Source organism: Callithrix jacchus, chromosome 13 (genome assembly GCF_049354715.1).
Source record: "Callithrix jacchus isolate 240 chromosome 13, calJac240_pri, whole genome shotgun sequence".
Classification (NCBI taxonomy): Eukaryota; Metazoa; Chordata; class Mammalia; order Primates; family Cebidae; genus Callithrix; species Callithrix jacchus.
This window is the reverse complement of record NC_133514.1, coordinates 74,564,766-74,582,341: the sequence shown is the minus strand read 5'-3', so window position 1 is coordinate 74,582,341 and position 17,576 is coordinate 74,564,766. Positions and strand designations below refer to the sequence as shown.

At 37.3% G+C, this 17,576-nt stretch overlaps 1 protein-coding gene and 1 long non-coding RNA gene across 2 annotated transcripts in view; one reads left to right on the top strand and one right to left on the bottom strand.

Moving 5' to 3' along the window:
• The first annotated feature begins 4,597 nt into the window (after window positions 1-4,597).
• LOC144578869 (uncharacterized) overlaps window positions 4,598-17,576 on the top strand; it is a 132,037-nt gene continuing 119,058 nt past the window's right edge. Inside the window, exon 1 of the long non-coding RNA XR_013525326.1 lies at window positions 4,598-4,686. This is a non-coding gene — a long non-coding RNA (uncharacterized LOC144578869). The remainder of the gene's footprint in view (window positions 4,687-17,576) is intronic.
• DSG4 (desmoglein 4) overlaps window positions 14,772-17,576 on the bottom strand; it is a 42,620-nt gene continuing 39,815 nt past the window's right edge. Inside the window, exon 16 of the mRNA XM_002757147.6 lies at window positions 14,772-16,865. Coding sequence (XP_002757193.3) covers window positions 16,098-16,865 — 768 coding nt within the window. The 3' untranslated portion in view covers window positions 14,772-16,097. The remainder of the gene's footprint in view (window positions 16,866-17,576) is intronic.

Below are 17,576 nucleotides of genomic sequence, written 5' to 3'. Positions count from 1 at the left end.
TAAGCTGAAGTGATGACTTATTTAACCCATGAAACAAGTTCCAAAATATTTCAACAGTTGCTTAAAGTTGCAAAAATACACTAAGTATTAAAGATATTAAACTAGCTCATTGGTAATACCCTTCAAGGCCCAAAGACAAAGCAGCTTATTTATGTACAGCTGCCTTCAGCGGTGCCCAGTAGGTTCAGACTGTTACAGGTCTAGACGGGCTGAGAAATAAAGAACTGAAAGCTGGACAAGCCCAATTTCCTCCTTTCATTTAAACTTACTTATGTTTAATTAAGGGAAATTTATATAAGGAAAACACATATTCAGGTTTGCATTTCAGAGGTGTCTTTTTGGGACCAGCACCAAACAGGCATTACAAACACACATCTGAAATGCAAACCTGAACCTGTGTTTCCCTTACTTAAATGTTTTCAATGTCTCCCCAAATATTGCAAGATAAACTTCCAGCTATTTTGAGTGACACATGGTTTTCCAATGCTTGGTCAATGACATTTTCAGTCTAATTTCTTGTCCTTCCCTGGCATGACTTTATATTCTTTATATGTGTGACACACTAGTCTGCTGGTGGTTGTCCCCCTACCACCGCAAGAACAGCACTTCCCCACCTCTTTCCTAGCTGCTTCCCTAGCACTAAACTCAGGATCCATCTTCTCCAGGTACCCATCTGTGAGGTCCCATACGAGCTTGTGCTCTGACATGCCCGCAGCACCTGGGTAGAGGTTTCTTAAAGGTTATACTGAAACGTTTTCTTAAAATTTGATCTCTCTTTTTAGCCTATGGTTCCCCCAAGGGTGGGATTCTCTTTGTACCCCCAGTGCCTCACCTGTTTATAGCAGATACTGCGTAAATACTGAGTTGAAGTGAACTCAGTGGATTAAAAACTTAAGCAAAATATGAGCCAGAAATCATTCAGCTGAGGTTTACATCAAAGAACACAGACTTTCCTGGGAGGAAATCTAAGATCGAGTCAGTGATATCAATTCAGATAGTGGCATACAGACAAGTTTCAGTGTCTGAAACTTAAGGAATCAGAAGAGGCAGCTATTTAGTGCACTCAACTCCAAACCAGGAAACGACTCTGTCCTCTTCCTCTGCTCTGCCTAGGGCTGGTGGGAGGGGCTGGCTTCTAATCACCTTTCAGGGTGTGCCCTTCTTCCTGTCTTTCCCGCCCCAGCCTACTCTCTTCTGGCTTTCTACACTCTCTTCCTCCCTCATTTTTCCTTCCTGCTGTTTCAGTTTTTTTCCTCTCTACCTATCTATTCTTCTCTTTCTGTGTTTTTTTTTTTCTATTACTTTCCCACTTATTCTTTTCACTTTTCCTCATTACCTCTGGGCAGAGTGAGGATCTGAAGCTCGATTAATCTTTTTATCAGATGGAAATTTTGTGTTTTGTATTTTCACTTAAAAACATAAATGTCCCCAAATAACTTTTTTGTACTTAAAAAAAAATCAACGAATTAAATCGCTTGATGTTTATTTAGATTTAACTCAAATCTGCTGTGCAAGAGCTTGAAGAAAAGCAAACTACTGTGTGTTGGGGGTAACCTGACCCCCACCTTTACTGGGGTCAGGTTCAGGGCATCCATCCCCCTAATCCATCTATCAGGGTGATGCGTGCCCTGACAAAAGTGTGAGCGTCCCCTTCTCTTTCAGTCCATCAAGAAGGGCAGCACAGGGAAAGAGGCGAGGTTAACACAAAATCACAAAGAATTCTGGAGCTCCTTTTAGGAAACTTGTCCCTCAGGGGACAGTTGTTCATTGCTCTCCAAGAGGCTTCATCCAGTTTCCTCAATTGACTGTAAAACATTCTGGGGATTGCATACCTGTGGCTTTACTCACAAACAGGATCCTTTGGGACTGATTTCTTCTTGAGCAAAATGCCTGGAATCCTTAAGTCACTCTCACTTAGGAAAGATATTTTATTCAATACAGATTATCTTGCTAAATAGGAATAGGTGAAAACTGGACAATTTAACACCAGAGATTATGTTGGCCAAGAAACTCCCTTTTGTGAAGGTGACGGCCTTGAAGCCCAGAGGAGTATGGAACTGGTCTAGCCTTGCATGGCCTGCAGTATTGAGGACAAAGTGCCAGTAGGTAAGGGGCACATGTGCCAATGTCTACAAGATGTGATCTAATTTTATATTTCAAAAGTTGAAGATCAAAGCAAGGATTGTCAAGAGTGGGGTTTTCTAGGCTTCACTTAAATGAATGAAGAAATATAATGCACCTACAACCACAGCCTTCTTTCTATGTACATAAACTGCCTCTCCTTAGTAATGATTACAATGGGCCTAGAGTAGGTGAGGATCACTAAGTGCTCATTTTTACAAATTCTTCTCTTGCTTTCCAGGGAGGTAATCACTTTCTTGCTTTCCCAGTGCTTTTCTGGAAGAGGTGTTCTGTAGAAAGTACCTACCCCGTACTTATCTTCATGTGAGGTGAATAAAATCGAGTATACTGATGGTATCTCTCACATGCACAGCATTTGTTCTTCTCCAGGGGATACTGCCGTGTGTCTCTTGCTCTAGCTTCCATGTTCCTAGCACTAAAACCCTTCCTATTTCTCTCTCAACTTATTGAGAGCCTGAAGAAACTTAAGAAGAGCTAGTCTGGTGGTTTTCAAATTCCTTTTAACCACAACTCATGGTCAAAAACATAGTTATGCCACCAACCAGTATACCCACACACACATATACAGAAATGAAACAAAAGTTTTTTTAAGGCAGTACTTATTCTTACTTTGTGTGATGTATTCTGATTTTTAAAAATATTTTATTTAGGCCGGGCGCGGTGGCTCAAGCCTGTAATCCCAGCACTTTGGGAGGCCGAGGCGGGTGGATCACGAGAGGTGGAGACCATTCTGGTCAACATGGTGAAACCCCATCTCTACTAAAAAATACAAAAAATTAGCTGGGCATGGTGGCGTGTGCCTGTAATCCCAGCTACTCAGGAGGCTGAGGCAGGAGAATTGCCTGAACCCAGGAGGCGGAGGTTGCTGTGAGCCGAGATCGCGCCATTGCACCCCAGCCTGGGAAACGAGAGAAACTCCGTCTCGGGAAAAAAAAAAAAAAATTTATTTAATTTCATTAAAAATGTGTGTCTAAGGCTGGTTGCAGTGGCTTATGCCTGTAATCCCAGCACTTTGGGAGGCCTAGGCGGGTGGATCATGAGGTCAGGAGATTGAGACCATCCTGGCCAACTCGATGAAACCCCGTCTCTACTGAAAATACAAAAACTAGCTGAGTGTGGTGTATGCGCCTGCAGTCCCAACTACTCAGGAGGCTGAGGCAGGAGAATCTCTTGAACTCTGGAGGTGGAGGTTGCAGTGAGCCGAGATTGCAAACTTCACTCCAGCCTAGGTGACAGAGCAAGACTCCATCTCAAAAAAAAAAAAAAAAAAAGTTTGTCTAGATAGGCATACTAAATTGACTTTATATCCCCTTATTGGGGTGTGGCTAATTTGAAAAACACAGATTAGGTCAAATTCTTTAATTTTATAAATAAGCAAATAAATGAGAACAGATTTTATGTGACTTATGCAAGCATTGGACCAAAGTATGAACAGAATTCTCAACTCAGTCTTGCCAAGCTGCAAGCTTTGGTTGCAAGAAGCTGAAGCATCTAATATTTAACCTGTCAGGGAAGAGGTTAATAACACATCTCTTTATAGTTTAGTGTTTAAAAGGTAGATTTTCCCCATAATCTACAGCTGATAGAAGAGATGATTTTGATAAAAGTGTTAAGAAGTGACTGAAGAAAAACACAATCAACAAATACTCATTTTACAGGCATGTATTAAGTGCCTAACAGGTACTGAGCACATTCTAACCTAGAGACATAAAGATACATGAGATAATAGTATAATTTTCAATCAGGGCATGCCAACAGGCATGGAAAGAAAGGAACTAATTCAATTCATGCTGTGAAGGATTATACATGACCGATTGGTTAAGCAAAATTGACAAATATTTAATGAATGCTCACTATGGTGACTGTGTTTTCTAAAACTCAATTTAATATAACATGAATGTATACATAAAAGGACAACAGGTAGACAATTTGAAGTTAAGCCTGAGAGGGTTGGTGATAATAATTAGGAACCTGCCCTGAAAATTCAGGAGGTATGGTTGCTATTAATCACGCACCCAACCCTTAGAGTCACCAATTGTTCAAATTTCAGAATTCATGACAAAGCATTTCCTTATTTTGACCAGATTTTCTTGTTGGCAAATTGATGGATGTTTTCTCTTTCAAGTAGTCACTGCTAATCTGTCTGCCTGTCACGGAGCTTAGTGGTTGGTTTCAACTTCAGATTTCATTTCTCAGCCTTTTTTTCTTGTTAAGCTACATGCTTTTCTGTCTTAGCTTGGGATGTTTGACGAGTACTTTGTCAAAACATGCAGTGAAATGAACACACCCTCATCTTCAGAGAAAGAACACTTCTTTTTATTCCATGAAAACCATAACTCCTAAACCAAGGAGATTATCTGTGGTCTTTTCTCTCTGTCCCCTCCCTTTGCCCTTTAGGGGAGAGAAGAGTGTGGAGGGAGGAATCCGGGAAGCCCAGTGCCCTGTTGATGCTCTTGACTTTGTTTTTGGAGGGAGCCTGTGATGCAGGGCAGAAAAGAGCTGATGCCTTGGAGAGAGACTGGGAGAGGCTGGAGTTAATAGAGGGTAGGTGTCCTGTTCCGTTTTATTCTGCTAGCAAATTGCTCCCTTTTTCAGACGTTCTGGCTTGCTTTCTTCCTGAAGAAAACAAGCCTCTTGAGCTTCCCCTCAGAAAATCTGAAAATTGGGGTAGAAAGACACTAACTTCCTAAATTAAAATAGATCAATTACCTAGCTGATACCAAGTTACCTGTGTGATAAAGAAAGCATTTTCCTTTGTTTTTCATTTCTTTAGATAATTGGTTGTTTTTTTACTGATACATTTGGTAAAATTGGGGTGAGTGAAAAAGTTGTAAGGTTCTAGTTAACTTTTTATAGTGCTTGCTCTGTGGCTTGGAACTCAAGTACTACTAGATTTCAGTAGTTGGTGGAGACATTCTGAGTCTTTGATAAAGGATTCTAATCATGCTGTGAAGATTATGCTGCTGTATGAATAGATAACAGTCATCAGAAAAAGTTAGAAAATCTTATTAGCTTGTGATATTTGTTTGGGGGAGTTTACACTCAGCCTGTAACTGTTGTGAAATCGAATGAATGTTCCCTCACATGTCCAGGTCTTCCATCCTGTCCAAGGGGTAAAACAAAACATTTTATTCAAGTTAAAGTGTCATTTGTCACAGTACCTTCTTTCTTGCCAACATCACAGTGCAGAGCATGTACATTCCCCAAATTAAGGGAGACAAAGAGAGTGGTGGAAATAGAAACGGTGGAAATAGAAAATAACAAGTACAAGAAATCCACAAGTTGTGAAAGATTAGTCATAGTGTAATGTATTCTGGACAGTGTCAAAATCTTCAATTGTTTGAAATTAGGAATGAAGATAAGTAGTAAGTGTCATCTCAGGATGAGATCCACCATTATGTCAGATCATGTTCTCTTTGCAGGGAATGCATATTTTTCTTTTTTTCTTGTTCTCATTTGCACTGAAGGAATAAGCTGGGAATATTTTTTTCCCTCTAAAACATGAATTTAAATCTAAGAATACTTATTGATAGCTGTCTACTGGGTCCTATCAATCAGCCTGCAGGTACTACCTGGGAGATTCTGTTGTGGTTCAGGTCTTCTCATGCCTTTTTCTTGGAGGAGGGAGTTCTTCAGGCTTCAAATAGTTAGATATAATTTGGTACTTTCTTAGAAAATTATGTCCTATAACTTTGGTTCTAGTACTATTCTATATTCTATATGTAGACAAGGGCTCGACATATTGTAGATAGCAAAGCCTATATTGTCATCAGTCCAAAAATCAAGTACATTATATAGCCATCAGAAACAACTGGGACAACCTAACTCTTGATAGCAGGGGTTAGCTATTTAAATATGCCTTTATAATGCTGGCATCCTTATAAACAATTATAAGCTTCATAATGATATCTATTGGATTATCAGACTCAGAACTGGAGGGAAAACCTGAACTCCAGAGATTAAAACATTTATAGCTATGATCATTGCACCATGGTATATAAGGCGTCTTTACTAACATCAAGGACTATTTTGCTAACAATGTGTTGTAATATTCAGATTTTAAAATATGTGCATAGTTGTTGACCCCAAAACTTCAATTCTAATGGAGATAATGTAAAGTGCATGTTAAGCTCTATGCACAAAGATATTAATCACACAATCATTTGTAATATCAAAGGAGTGGAGGAAACCTTAGTGTCCTTTCATGGGATGAAACATCTCTTTAAGTATTTTACAAAGGATATTAAGCATAAAACGCAGGGGCATGCTTTTATATAGGATAATCTCAATTTAAAAAATAATGTACGCAATGAATATGGGTAGTAGAGAAAGACTGAATAACAGTCACAAATTTGGGTTTCTTAGGCATTACCTGTCAGTTGAAGGGTAGAGCTGTGTTCATATTAGTTGGGAATTATCATAGTGTTAGCAGTTGTTGTCTCTGGGTAATGGGAAATGATTTTCATTTTCTTTGTATTTTTACAGTTTCTAAATTTTCTACAATGAGCACATGTTAATTTTAGAGTAGGAAAATAATCCTGCACTAATAGCAAAATAAAAAACCTTAACATCTTAACATTGAGTTTTCTTTTCCTTTCATTTATGTTCCTTATAAATGTTGAAGGCATATTTTTCTGGGGGTGGGGGATAGGTCTGTGTCAGCTCCTTCAGCACATAGTCCTACAGAGAGACCCTTACTAGTTTTCAGGGCTCTGCGTTTTTAGGTTACAGCGCCACCTTTGGGATATAGCCGGCATCACTTGTTACCACCATTTGCTGATGATGTAAAACGCACAATTATATAGTACGATTTTGTGATATGGGCAGTTAATTATTCAGTTATCCCAAGGGTTAAGATGTGTAGATGGAGCTCATATTATTTCACTGCCTTGGTTCATTGAAACAACTCCTCTCTGGTCTCCTCATCAACAGTTACATTCTTTTCCTATGCATGCCAAGGCAAACCTCACAAGCGATTTCAAATTGAGTGTTGCCTTTAGGTATTTGAATGGTTCTCGTTCCGATTTAACTTTCAGATTAAAATGGAAATTCCTTAGCATGCCATTCATTTCCAGGCTTCTGGCTCCTTCCTGTCCATGTGATGATCTGCCTTTATTCTTCAGTCTTACAAGCTGCTTCTAGTTGTCAGAGCAGCTAATCTTTCTTCATCTTCCCTGTTTCTCTCCTTCGCTCCCATTCTGTTCTCTTGGGTCATTTCTACGGGAAGCCTTTCCCAGCTCATTGAGGCTAGGTGCCCCTTCTCTCCTCTCTTAGCACTCTCACTCATACCCCTTGTATAGCTGTATCTCCTACCGTATTTCTACCCTTTAATTCTTCCTGAATCTGACTGAAGTCCTCGATGGTAAGGACCGTGATTCACCTTTCTATCCCTAGCCCTTAACTCAAAGGCAGGTAATGAAAATGCTCAGAAAACATTTAATCAATGAACGAGCATTGGAATTGGGTTACGGTGATTTCCTTATAGTTTTTCTTTTCAATTTCCTTCAACTATAAAAGAAAGATCATAAGAAAAATTTTGAGAAGTCATTAGCCTAGTGCTAGACATATATTAATAAATACTTGCTTTTCACTCTTTTCTTTTTTTTAATTCCTATCTAGTTTCATGTTCCCTACATATGGTGGCTCATGCCACACTGATATCAAAGTCTTCACCCAGTTGGTGCCTCCTTGTTAAATACCAAACGTGTATTTAACAAGACTTCCTAGTTAATCAATATTTATTCTGATCATATGCATGCATGGTGATTTTTGTGCAAACACTGACCATACTCACCACACATATTTGCTGCCTCCCTATCTCTCTTACCTTTAACTCGGTAATCTTATTAAACTCAGAAAAACTTAGCTCTGTGAATTTCTAACCAAAGTATGGTCCTCTTGTTTCTCTCACTCTCTTTTTTTTTCATTTTTAAAAACTTGTATTTTAGAATCAGGGAGTACATGTGCAGGTTTGTTACAAAGAAAATGATGCAGGAACGGCTGCGAGAAACAGACCTCTGGGACACCGATCTTGGAAGGAAGAGGTGTTTTGTTATTACGGCCGGGAGCGAGGCGACAATTTGTTTAAGAGACGCTCTGCCTTTATATAGGCTTACACTCCAGATATTACACATGAAAGGATCTTAGGTTTACAGCCTTAGAAATTACACGTGAAAGGGTCTCGGGTTTACAGTTTTAGAATTACATGTGAAAGGGTCTTGGTCTATGGAGGAGGAGTGAGGTGGGGGTTTGATCTTGTTTAAATAAACACAATGCCTTCCGGGCTGGGCGAGGTGGCTCACGCCTGTAATCCCAGCACTTTGGGTGGCCGAGGCGGGTGGATCACGAGGTCAAGGGATCGAGATCATCCTGGTCAACATGGTGAAACCCCATCTCTACTAAAAATACAAAAAATTAGCTGGGCATGGTGGCGCGTGCCTGTAATCCCAGCTACTCAGGAGGCTGAGGCAGGAGAACTGCCTGAACCCAGGAGGCGGAGGTTGCCGTGAGCCGAGATCGCGCCATTGCACTCCAGACTGGGTAACAAGCAAAACTCCGTCTCAAAACAAAAAACAAAAAACAACAAACAAACAAACAAAAAACAATGCCTTCCGGAGAGATTCCCCCATACTATGCCTGCCATCTATAGAGAGGCGATTTAGGAGGAGCCAGTCGACCAGCCTTTTCTTTCCTGGAAATGCAGTGTGAAAGTCAAGGGAGAGGTGATCTTAGATGATTGGGTCTCCTTCCTCAGTATATTACATCATATTGAGGTTTGGGGTATGACTATCACTTGTGAGCACAGTATGGGATAGGTAGTTTTTCAGTCCTTGTCCCACATCCTGCCTTCAATCTAGTCTATTATTCCCATCTTTAGGTCCATGGGTACCCACTGTTTAGCTCCCACATGATTTTCTTCTTTTTTATGGCTGCATAGTATTCCATGGTGTATACATATCACATTTCCTTTATCCAATCAATCACTGATGTGTACCTGGGTTGATTCCATGTTTTTGCTATTGTGAATAGCACTGTGATAAATATATGGGTGCATGTGTCCTTGGTAGAGCAATTTATGTTTCTTTGGGTGTATACTCAGTAATGGGATTGCAGGGTGAAATGGTAGTTCAACTCTAAGTTCTTTGAGAAATCTTCTAACTGAACTCCACAGTAGCTGGACGAATTTACATTCCCACAAAGAGTGTATTAGTGCCCACTTTTCTCTGCAGCTTCGCCAACATGTTATTTTTTGACTTTTTAACAAAAGCCATTCTGACTGGAGTGAGATGCTATCTTATTGTGATTTAATTTACATTTTGTGGACTGCTTCTTAAGAAAAGTTTTCATAACATTTAGGGTCAATCCTTTATGCCAACAACAATAAATACAGGGAGTCTTCAATTTTCATCTGTTCCCCTTTCATTCAACTCACCTTATCTACTTTATATATTGGCAGCCTGACACTACCTTTCTTATGCACAATTTAGCCAGTGAACAAACACTTTGTGTTAGCACATGCTACCTGCCTGCCAATACTTCAGTAATCAGACAATAACCATTGTTACCTGTAGAATGGAATTTACTTATACAATTGTTTAAATAGTTTTATTATCTTTTACCTTATTATTTTCAAAAATGATAAGACATCTCACAATCTTTTATTTATTTGATTTCTTAATCCACTAAAGCATTGGCAAAATTTCTGCCAATAATTCCTTCCCAATATCAACTGGGTTTCTTCAGCCTGGTGTTATTTCAAGTAAGCTAAACTAGAATTTAAAGACGTTGTCTTAGCAAATTAATTTTCATTGTCTGTATTTGATATTTAGTCTATGTTTAAAATATAGCAATCATTTACACATTTCAACATTTATGATAAAAGTTGAAAATTATCTCATATTTACTGATATTAAGTTGACTTTCTGGAAATGGGATTTTTCTATGTGATATGTAAGTTTAAAGTTTAGGGTTTATTTATTTGGCTTTCATATTGCTTTGGAAAATATGATTAAAAATAAACAACTTTTATCTGGTTCTTAATATTGAGAGCTCTATTTTCCTCCCTGCCATATGATTTTTTTGTTACTAAATTTATACATAAGAAATAACTTTGAAAGAAAATAAAAAGTATTAATCAACTAATGGCTATAAGAAAGCAATATTATTATCAATGGCCTCTGTCAACGATCAGCAAATTTCCAGAACTTTACCATTCTTCCAAAGTATTTATCCTGTGTAAATGCCATCATGGAAAAGGCAAAGATACAAATTAATGCTGTAGTTTTGAAGGTTCCAAAGTTATTAATGTATAAATTCAATATAATTTTAATTAATTCTAAACATATCCTTCTATCAAATATTTTTTCTATAAAATATTTTTTAACTTAAAAAATATTAGAAGTGCCAAGATAATAATAATAATAAAAAAGAGGCAATGGGTGGGATTGTACCTGCTAGATAGTAAAACACACAGTATAGTACAGCTGTAACAATAGCCAGAATTATCAGTCTAGTAAAAGAGAGACTAGAAATGTCTTTAATTATATATGGTAATGTATAATATTTATGTATTCCTTTATTGTCAACTAATATTTACTAAATGCCAAATTCTGTATGATGATGAGAATATTAAGTAATTATAATCTTTATTTGATGATCAAACACTAAAAATCAATAACATCAATTATTATTAAGTCTATGGCTAAGCGAGCCCTATCAAAAACGACTGGCAGAAGTGTAAATGGACGTTCTTGCTGACAGAAAAATTTGGGAAAATTCTATAAAAATCATTTGTCCATATGCTTTGATATGGCAACCTTCTTTAAAGAGTCTATTCTGTAGAAATATTTTGACTTCCATGTGTGTGTTCGTATACATACATCTGTATTAGATATGTAAATGTTCATTGTAGCATTGCTTATAGTAGCAAAAACTGAAATCAACCTAATTTTCTGGTAATAAGATAATGGTTAAAAATGTGTGGTGCAAATTTATGAATATTATGCAGGTTTTTCAATGAATGAGATTGATAAACATGTGCTGACACAGCACGATCTTCTTGATGATATAATAAATAAATATTATAAATTACCATATTATGATTACCAAGTTTCAGAAAAGTATACTAGAAAAAATGCAGTGACAAAATCTTGGCACTAAATTCACATTCTAATACCTTTGTTTGGCTAATTGTAGGCAAAGCAAAACTGCTGTCACTGCTTTAAAACCGGGCTGTGTTGGGTATCTGTGCTGGATTGCCAATTGCCAATTGCCAATTTTGCTCTGCCATCACCCACTTTGAAGATCTCTGTGCAGCTACATTTCCTAGAATCACCTTTTCTGTAGCATTTTTAGAATTTCATTTCTCCATCTATACCACAATTTCTTTCAAAAAGCATGTGAAGTTATTTTCCATTACTTTATGTATACTTTCTGCAAAAGATCAATTACTCCTGAAATGTATTTGTCTAATTAGTTAACATGCTTTCATCTTCTTAAGTTTCTTGGAGATCATTCTGAAGGCTGCTATCTAGAGGCGACAGTGTTGAACTGCGGACACTTACTTTTAGGTGCTTGAGAGAACTTGACTATGTTTTTCACTTCTAAAATTAAATGAATACATGCTATATACTGGACATTCTAGGACCACAGATACAGGAAAGAGAAATGCATTGTCCTTATTCTCAAGGGGCTCACAGGCTAGCAGGCACAGGGAAGTAGTTTGGTAATTTCTGAAGGAAATAAAGGAGAGCTAGCTATAACAATAGACAGAATTATCAGCATACCTAATAATATATCAACCTAATAGGAGAGAGACTGTTAGCAGCAGCCCAGCAGACTGGAGTGCTGGAAGAGATAACAAGAAATGCTTCTGAGAAGTGGCAATGCTTGAGGTGAGTAAGGAAAAGCTAAACAGATGAGGGGCTTGGAGAGCGCTCCAGATTAAGAAACTAGGGTGGAGCAGAGTGACAGGGGTATGAGAAAGCAGGTCCTGTTCTAGGGACTACAATTAGTTCAAACACCTCACTTAACGTGATAAAAACGGGAAGGGCATTCAATGTGCAAATACTTTGACTAACAAGTAGGATGATTAATTGGAGTCACTTTGGAAACGTCACGGACCTGCTCACTTCAGGGGTGAGCTAAAGGATTTCCTAGGCGTGGAATATTGACTTATCAGATGATCCTGACTTCCACAGCAACAAATGCTAGCCTCTCTGCCTCAGTAAATGAGCCACGTGGGTGCCTCAGCAGGACACAGACAGCCTATCATTAGGATTCCTGAGGGCCGTCTTGGTGCCACCTCATAAAATTGGGCCTGCCCATTGGTTGGCACAAAAATTTCACTGGTTCTCCATTTCCTACCAAGTTACATCCAGCCTCCTAATAGGATATAAGATCTTTCTACAGGCTGCCTCTCACATATCCTTCCAGAATTAAATCAAAGGAATTTGGTGAGTAGGAGTAAGATTTTTGGAGTTAGTCCTGGGTTTGAATTTTAATTTTGCTACCCACTTAAGCGCTAACAAAAATGATTTCTGGCTGTGCGTTGGTGACTTACGCCTGTAATCCCAGCACTTTGAGAGACCGAGGTGGGTGGATCATTCGAGGTCAGGAGTTCAAGACCAGCCTGGTTTAGTAGAAACCCTGTCTCTTCTAAAATTAGAAAAAATTAGCTGTGTGTGGTGGCACACACCTATAATCCCAACTAGTCATGAGGCTGAGACAGGAGAATCGTTTGAACCCTGGAAGTTGCAGTGAGCCGATATTATGCCACTGCACTCCAGTCTGGGCCACAGAGTGAGACTGTCTCCAAAAAAAAAAAGTAATCTATTAGTTAAATGTTCAGTATTATTCTTCATTTCTTAATCTCATAGTGTTTTGACTAATTATTTCATAATTCTTAGAATTATTGGCCTAATAAAATGCAAACTCTATTTTTGCAGTTTAATTTCCATTTTTTTGGTCAGTTTAAAATATAAAAAAATTGAGCCAAATTTAAAATAATCACTATGTTCTAGAAGAGAAAACTTATTATGTTCATTTTTATAATTTTTAATGTATTTTAAATGTTAAATAACAGCAATTTAAAATACACTCACAAAATTTCTCTAACAACAACATGTATTTCTATAAACCAAGAGTATGATCCTACTTATCCATTTATAATTTAAAAAATTCATACTGTATGGAGATTTTGTGAAGAACTAAAAATAGAACTATGATTCAACCCTGCCATCATACTACTGGGCATCTACCCAAAAGAATAGAAAACATTGTATTAAAAAGACACCTGTTTTTTAAATTTTTTATTTTGTTATTTTTCTTTTTCAACTTTTATTTTAGAATCAAGAAATACATGCGCAAGTTTGTTACAAAGGTATATAGCTCATGTGATGCTGAGATTTAAGGTAGGTCCAAACTCATCACTCAGGTAGTGAGCATAGTACCCAATAGACAGCTTTTCAGCCCTGCTCCTCTCCCTCTTTCCTTCCTCTAATAGCCCCCAGTGTCTATTGTTTCCATCTTTATGTTCACATGAACCCAATGTTTGTTCCCACTTGCAAGTGAGAATATGTAGTGAGTGCTTGGTTTTCTGTTCTTTCATTAACTTGCTTAGCATAATGGCCTTCAGCTGCATCCATGCCACTCAAAGGACATGATTTCATTCTTCATTCTTTTTTATGGCTGCATAGTATTCCATGGTGTATCTGTACCACATTTTCTTGGTCTAGTTCACTATTGATGGGCACCTGGGTTGATTCCATGTTTTTGCTATTGTGAATACCACTGCAATGGACATATGGGTACACGTGTCCTATTGGTAGAACAGTTTATTTTTCTTTGGGTTTATTATACCCAGTAATGGGATTGTTGGATCAAATGGCTATTCAACTCCCAGTTCCTTGAGAATTCTTTGAATTGTTTTCCACAGTGGCTGGACTAATTTGCATTCCCACTAACATTGTATTAGTGTCCCCTTTTCTCTGCAGTCTCACCAACATGTTAGTTTTGGACTTTTTAACAAAAGCCATCCAATACAAACTTTTAAAAGAAAAATGTCTACATCAGGATTTGCCACAGAATGGAATGTGTACCAGATGCTATGTGGCTCATTGTTTCTTGAGTGTTAAATCACCATGAGACAAATGCTCCTTAGCGACCCCATGGAGTTCATGAATTTTAGAGTAGTAAAATTTTCTAAAGTAAGAAATAGATGTAGCCTCTGGCAGTACACATAATTTGGAAAATGTTAGGAAATATGTAAATAACCTTCTAGCATTACAATGTTTGAGCTGCTCTGTGCTTGCACATCATAAAACTTAATTTTTTGAGAGATAATTTTTCTTCCAATTAGGGAATAGCAAAGACCATGCAGCAGGCAATTTGGATACTCTTTATATCTGATGAAGTTACAGCATAAAAAAGCATAAGGCCTAGGGTGTCTGAACAACAGGTTTGAGGCTTTGTACCACACAATTAGCTGGTTGTGATCATTTAAACTTTTATTTCTAGACTCCTTGTCTAGAAACTTAGAGAACTGGGTGAGAGGTTATCTGAGATGCCTCAAATTCTATAATAGTTTTATTCATAAAGAAACAAAAGATAGGCAAGAAGCACTACAATGATCTCCTTTCAAAAGGATTAAGCCTTGAAAATAAGTTTATTTCATTTACATTATTTCTCAGTCACATTATAACTGCTGCTGTATACATATTTTACAGAATTAAGTAAAATTACCTTCCTAGAATGTCCTTTTCTCAAGTCAGCTTTATTTCTCCTAAAAGTAAGCAAACTATGTGTGTGTTTCCATTTTATTTATTCAACATAAACAGTAGTGTTGTAAAGAGGAACACAAGTTGGTAATGGACTTAAATAGTTTGTTAATTATTCTTGTTAGGAACTTAAAGACATATCCCAGAGTTTTATTTTAAGTCTAGAAATGAACAGAAGCTCTCTGAAGGCAGAAACCAGGTCTGTCTTCTTCACCTGTATATTCACAGAGCCAAGACTAGCACTCAACAGCTAGCTGCTTTTAAGTAAATACTGTTGAATATATGAATAACAGAGTGCTTTTGGAGAATATCTGGTTGCCAATTGAAAGCTTTATGATTCAGATCAATGAAATTGATTAAGCCATATTTCATGTATTTTTCTGACATAATTGACAACAGTAGAAAAAAAATTCCCCATTAAGTGGAAAAAACTCTAATTTTTCCCCTAATAACTCTTTCTACTTTAGGATTGTCATAATTTTTTTTTGCTATTCTACGTTAATTTACAGCTAATTATATAAGTCAATAAAGTTCAATAAAAATATATTTTTTCTTTGAAGAATCATTTCCAGTGATGCTTTCAGTTTGCAAATTCTTTTTTTAATTAATTTAAGCATGCCCTATTGCTTAATAGAGCATTATCTTGAAAAATCTTTTGAAGAGACAAATGACTTCAGACATCTGAAGATATTGACAGATGCTCTATATTCCTTTTAAATTTCCTTTCAGAAATGTACATTTCATTCAATGTTTCAACTAAACATTTTAATATAAATATTTCTCTAAAAAATATGGCTGGTGGATATAGACAAGGCTTCTTTTGCAACTTCCAAGAACAAGGCATTTTGGTTTGCAAGATTGGTGCTACAGGCCTCAGGACCCGCAGGATTTACAGTATGAGTTATGTGCAATTCATTAGACAGTATCAAGGGATGCAATACATTTTCTGCACAATTTCTGACACATTATTTAAAATCAGAAAGAATTAAAAAATGGCTTATCTAAAGTGCTTAGCCATATTCACCCTCAGAATGTTATAATCAGATAATGGCATTGACCTTAGAATATGTGAATATTTGTTGACTCTTAATATATATGGCACCTTATATTATCTTTGGTGGATGTATTGGTGATTGCAAGGTACAAGGTCCCCATACAGAGTTCTGACCATAAAGGCACTTACTGTTGGGTGTAATGTATGTTACTGTATCGTGTAACTCTGTGTCGAGGTGTCATTGGGGATGCGGAACCAACGGTTTGGCTTATGGGAATGTCTGGACTCATCATTTGCATCACTTGAATTTCTGGCCCTACTAAAACACTGCCACTCATCACAGGTCCCATACAACCATCAGTCGTGCTACTATTGCTCATATCAGGCACACCAGGACTAGCCAGTACTCTCTCAGCATAGATTACGTTGTTGTAATCTGCTAACTCAGCAGGTACACAAATATTCCCTTGAATATCGTAGACAGGTGCCATTAATGTTTCTGTTACTACAACATTGGGTACAAGCTGAGGATCAAAAATAATTGTAGTGGGTTGCACACATTGATCAGCAGCACCATAAGTCTCAGTCACAATAATATCCCCATGAATCACGGGTTCAGATGCTGCCATTTCTTCTTGGAATTCAGCCTCTGAGGGAGTCAATCCTGAAGATTCACTAACAAAGTAATTAGGTCCGAGCAAAGGGAGGTCAGTACTGATCGGTATACAGGCCTGGTGTGAAGGAAATGGTTCAATTTCTGTGTCTAAGCAGATTTCAGCAAGAGTCCTAAATTTTGGATCTAAAGTTTCCATGCAGCTTTCATCTAAGTCATCCACAATCCAACTGCAACAGCCAATAGAGCCCACGGGAGACCCTACTCCCTCATGGTCATAAATGAGCAAGCAGTCATTGGCTGGTCGACCTTCATCTTCATCTGCATAAGCATATGCTTTCTAAAATTAAAAGAAAATGCAGAATTAGACATTTCTTTTTCCCTAAAATAATCAAGGGAGAATAACAGCAATCCCTCAGCGAGACTTCTGAGGGAAGTCATGGAATAAACTGAATAATGGTATCAATCACTTATTAAAATAATTGATACTATTCATGCACATTCTGTGATAGTATTTGTAGTTACCAATTTTGAAATATAGTTTACAATTACAACATCTTCAGCATTTTTTTTGAAAGAATAATGGTGAAATAAATGTATCATCAGATGGGGAATAAAGCAGGTTAACTGAAATATGAGATAAAATGGATTGTTATTTAAGCCAAGTAAACTTACCAAATAGGAATTCAAAAGAGGATTTATTTATTCTTTATGCTACTCTATTAGGCTAACTCAATGTCTATGGGGCTTTTTTTTGAATGCTGCTATACCTATAATCTTTTTTTTTATAGATACATAATAGTTGCATATATTTATGGAGCATGGGATGTGTTGATACAGGTATACAATGTGTAATGATGAAATCAGCATCATTGGGGTATCTATCACTTCAAGCATTTATTATATCTTTGTTTTAGGAACATTACAGTTCTACTATTTTTGTTCTTTTAAAATGTATAACAAATTATTATTAACTATAGTCTTCCTGTTGTGCTACCAAATACTAGAACTTATTCATCCTATCTAACGGTATTTTTGTACCTATTAACCA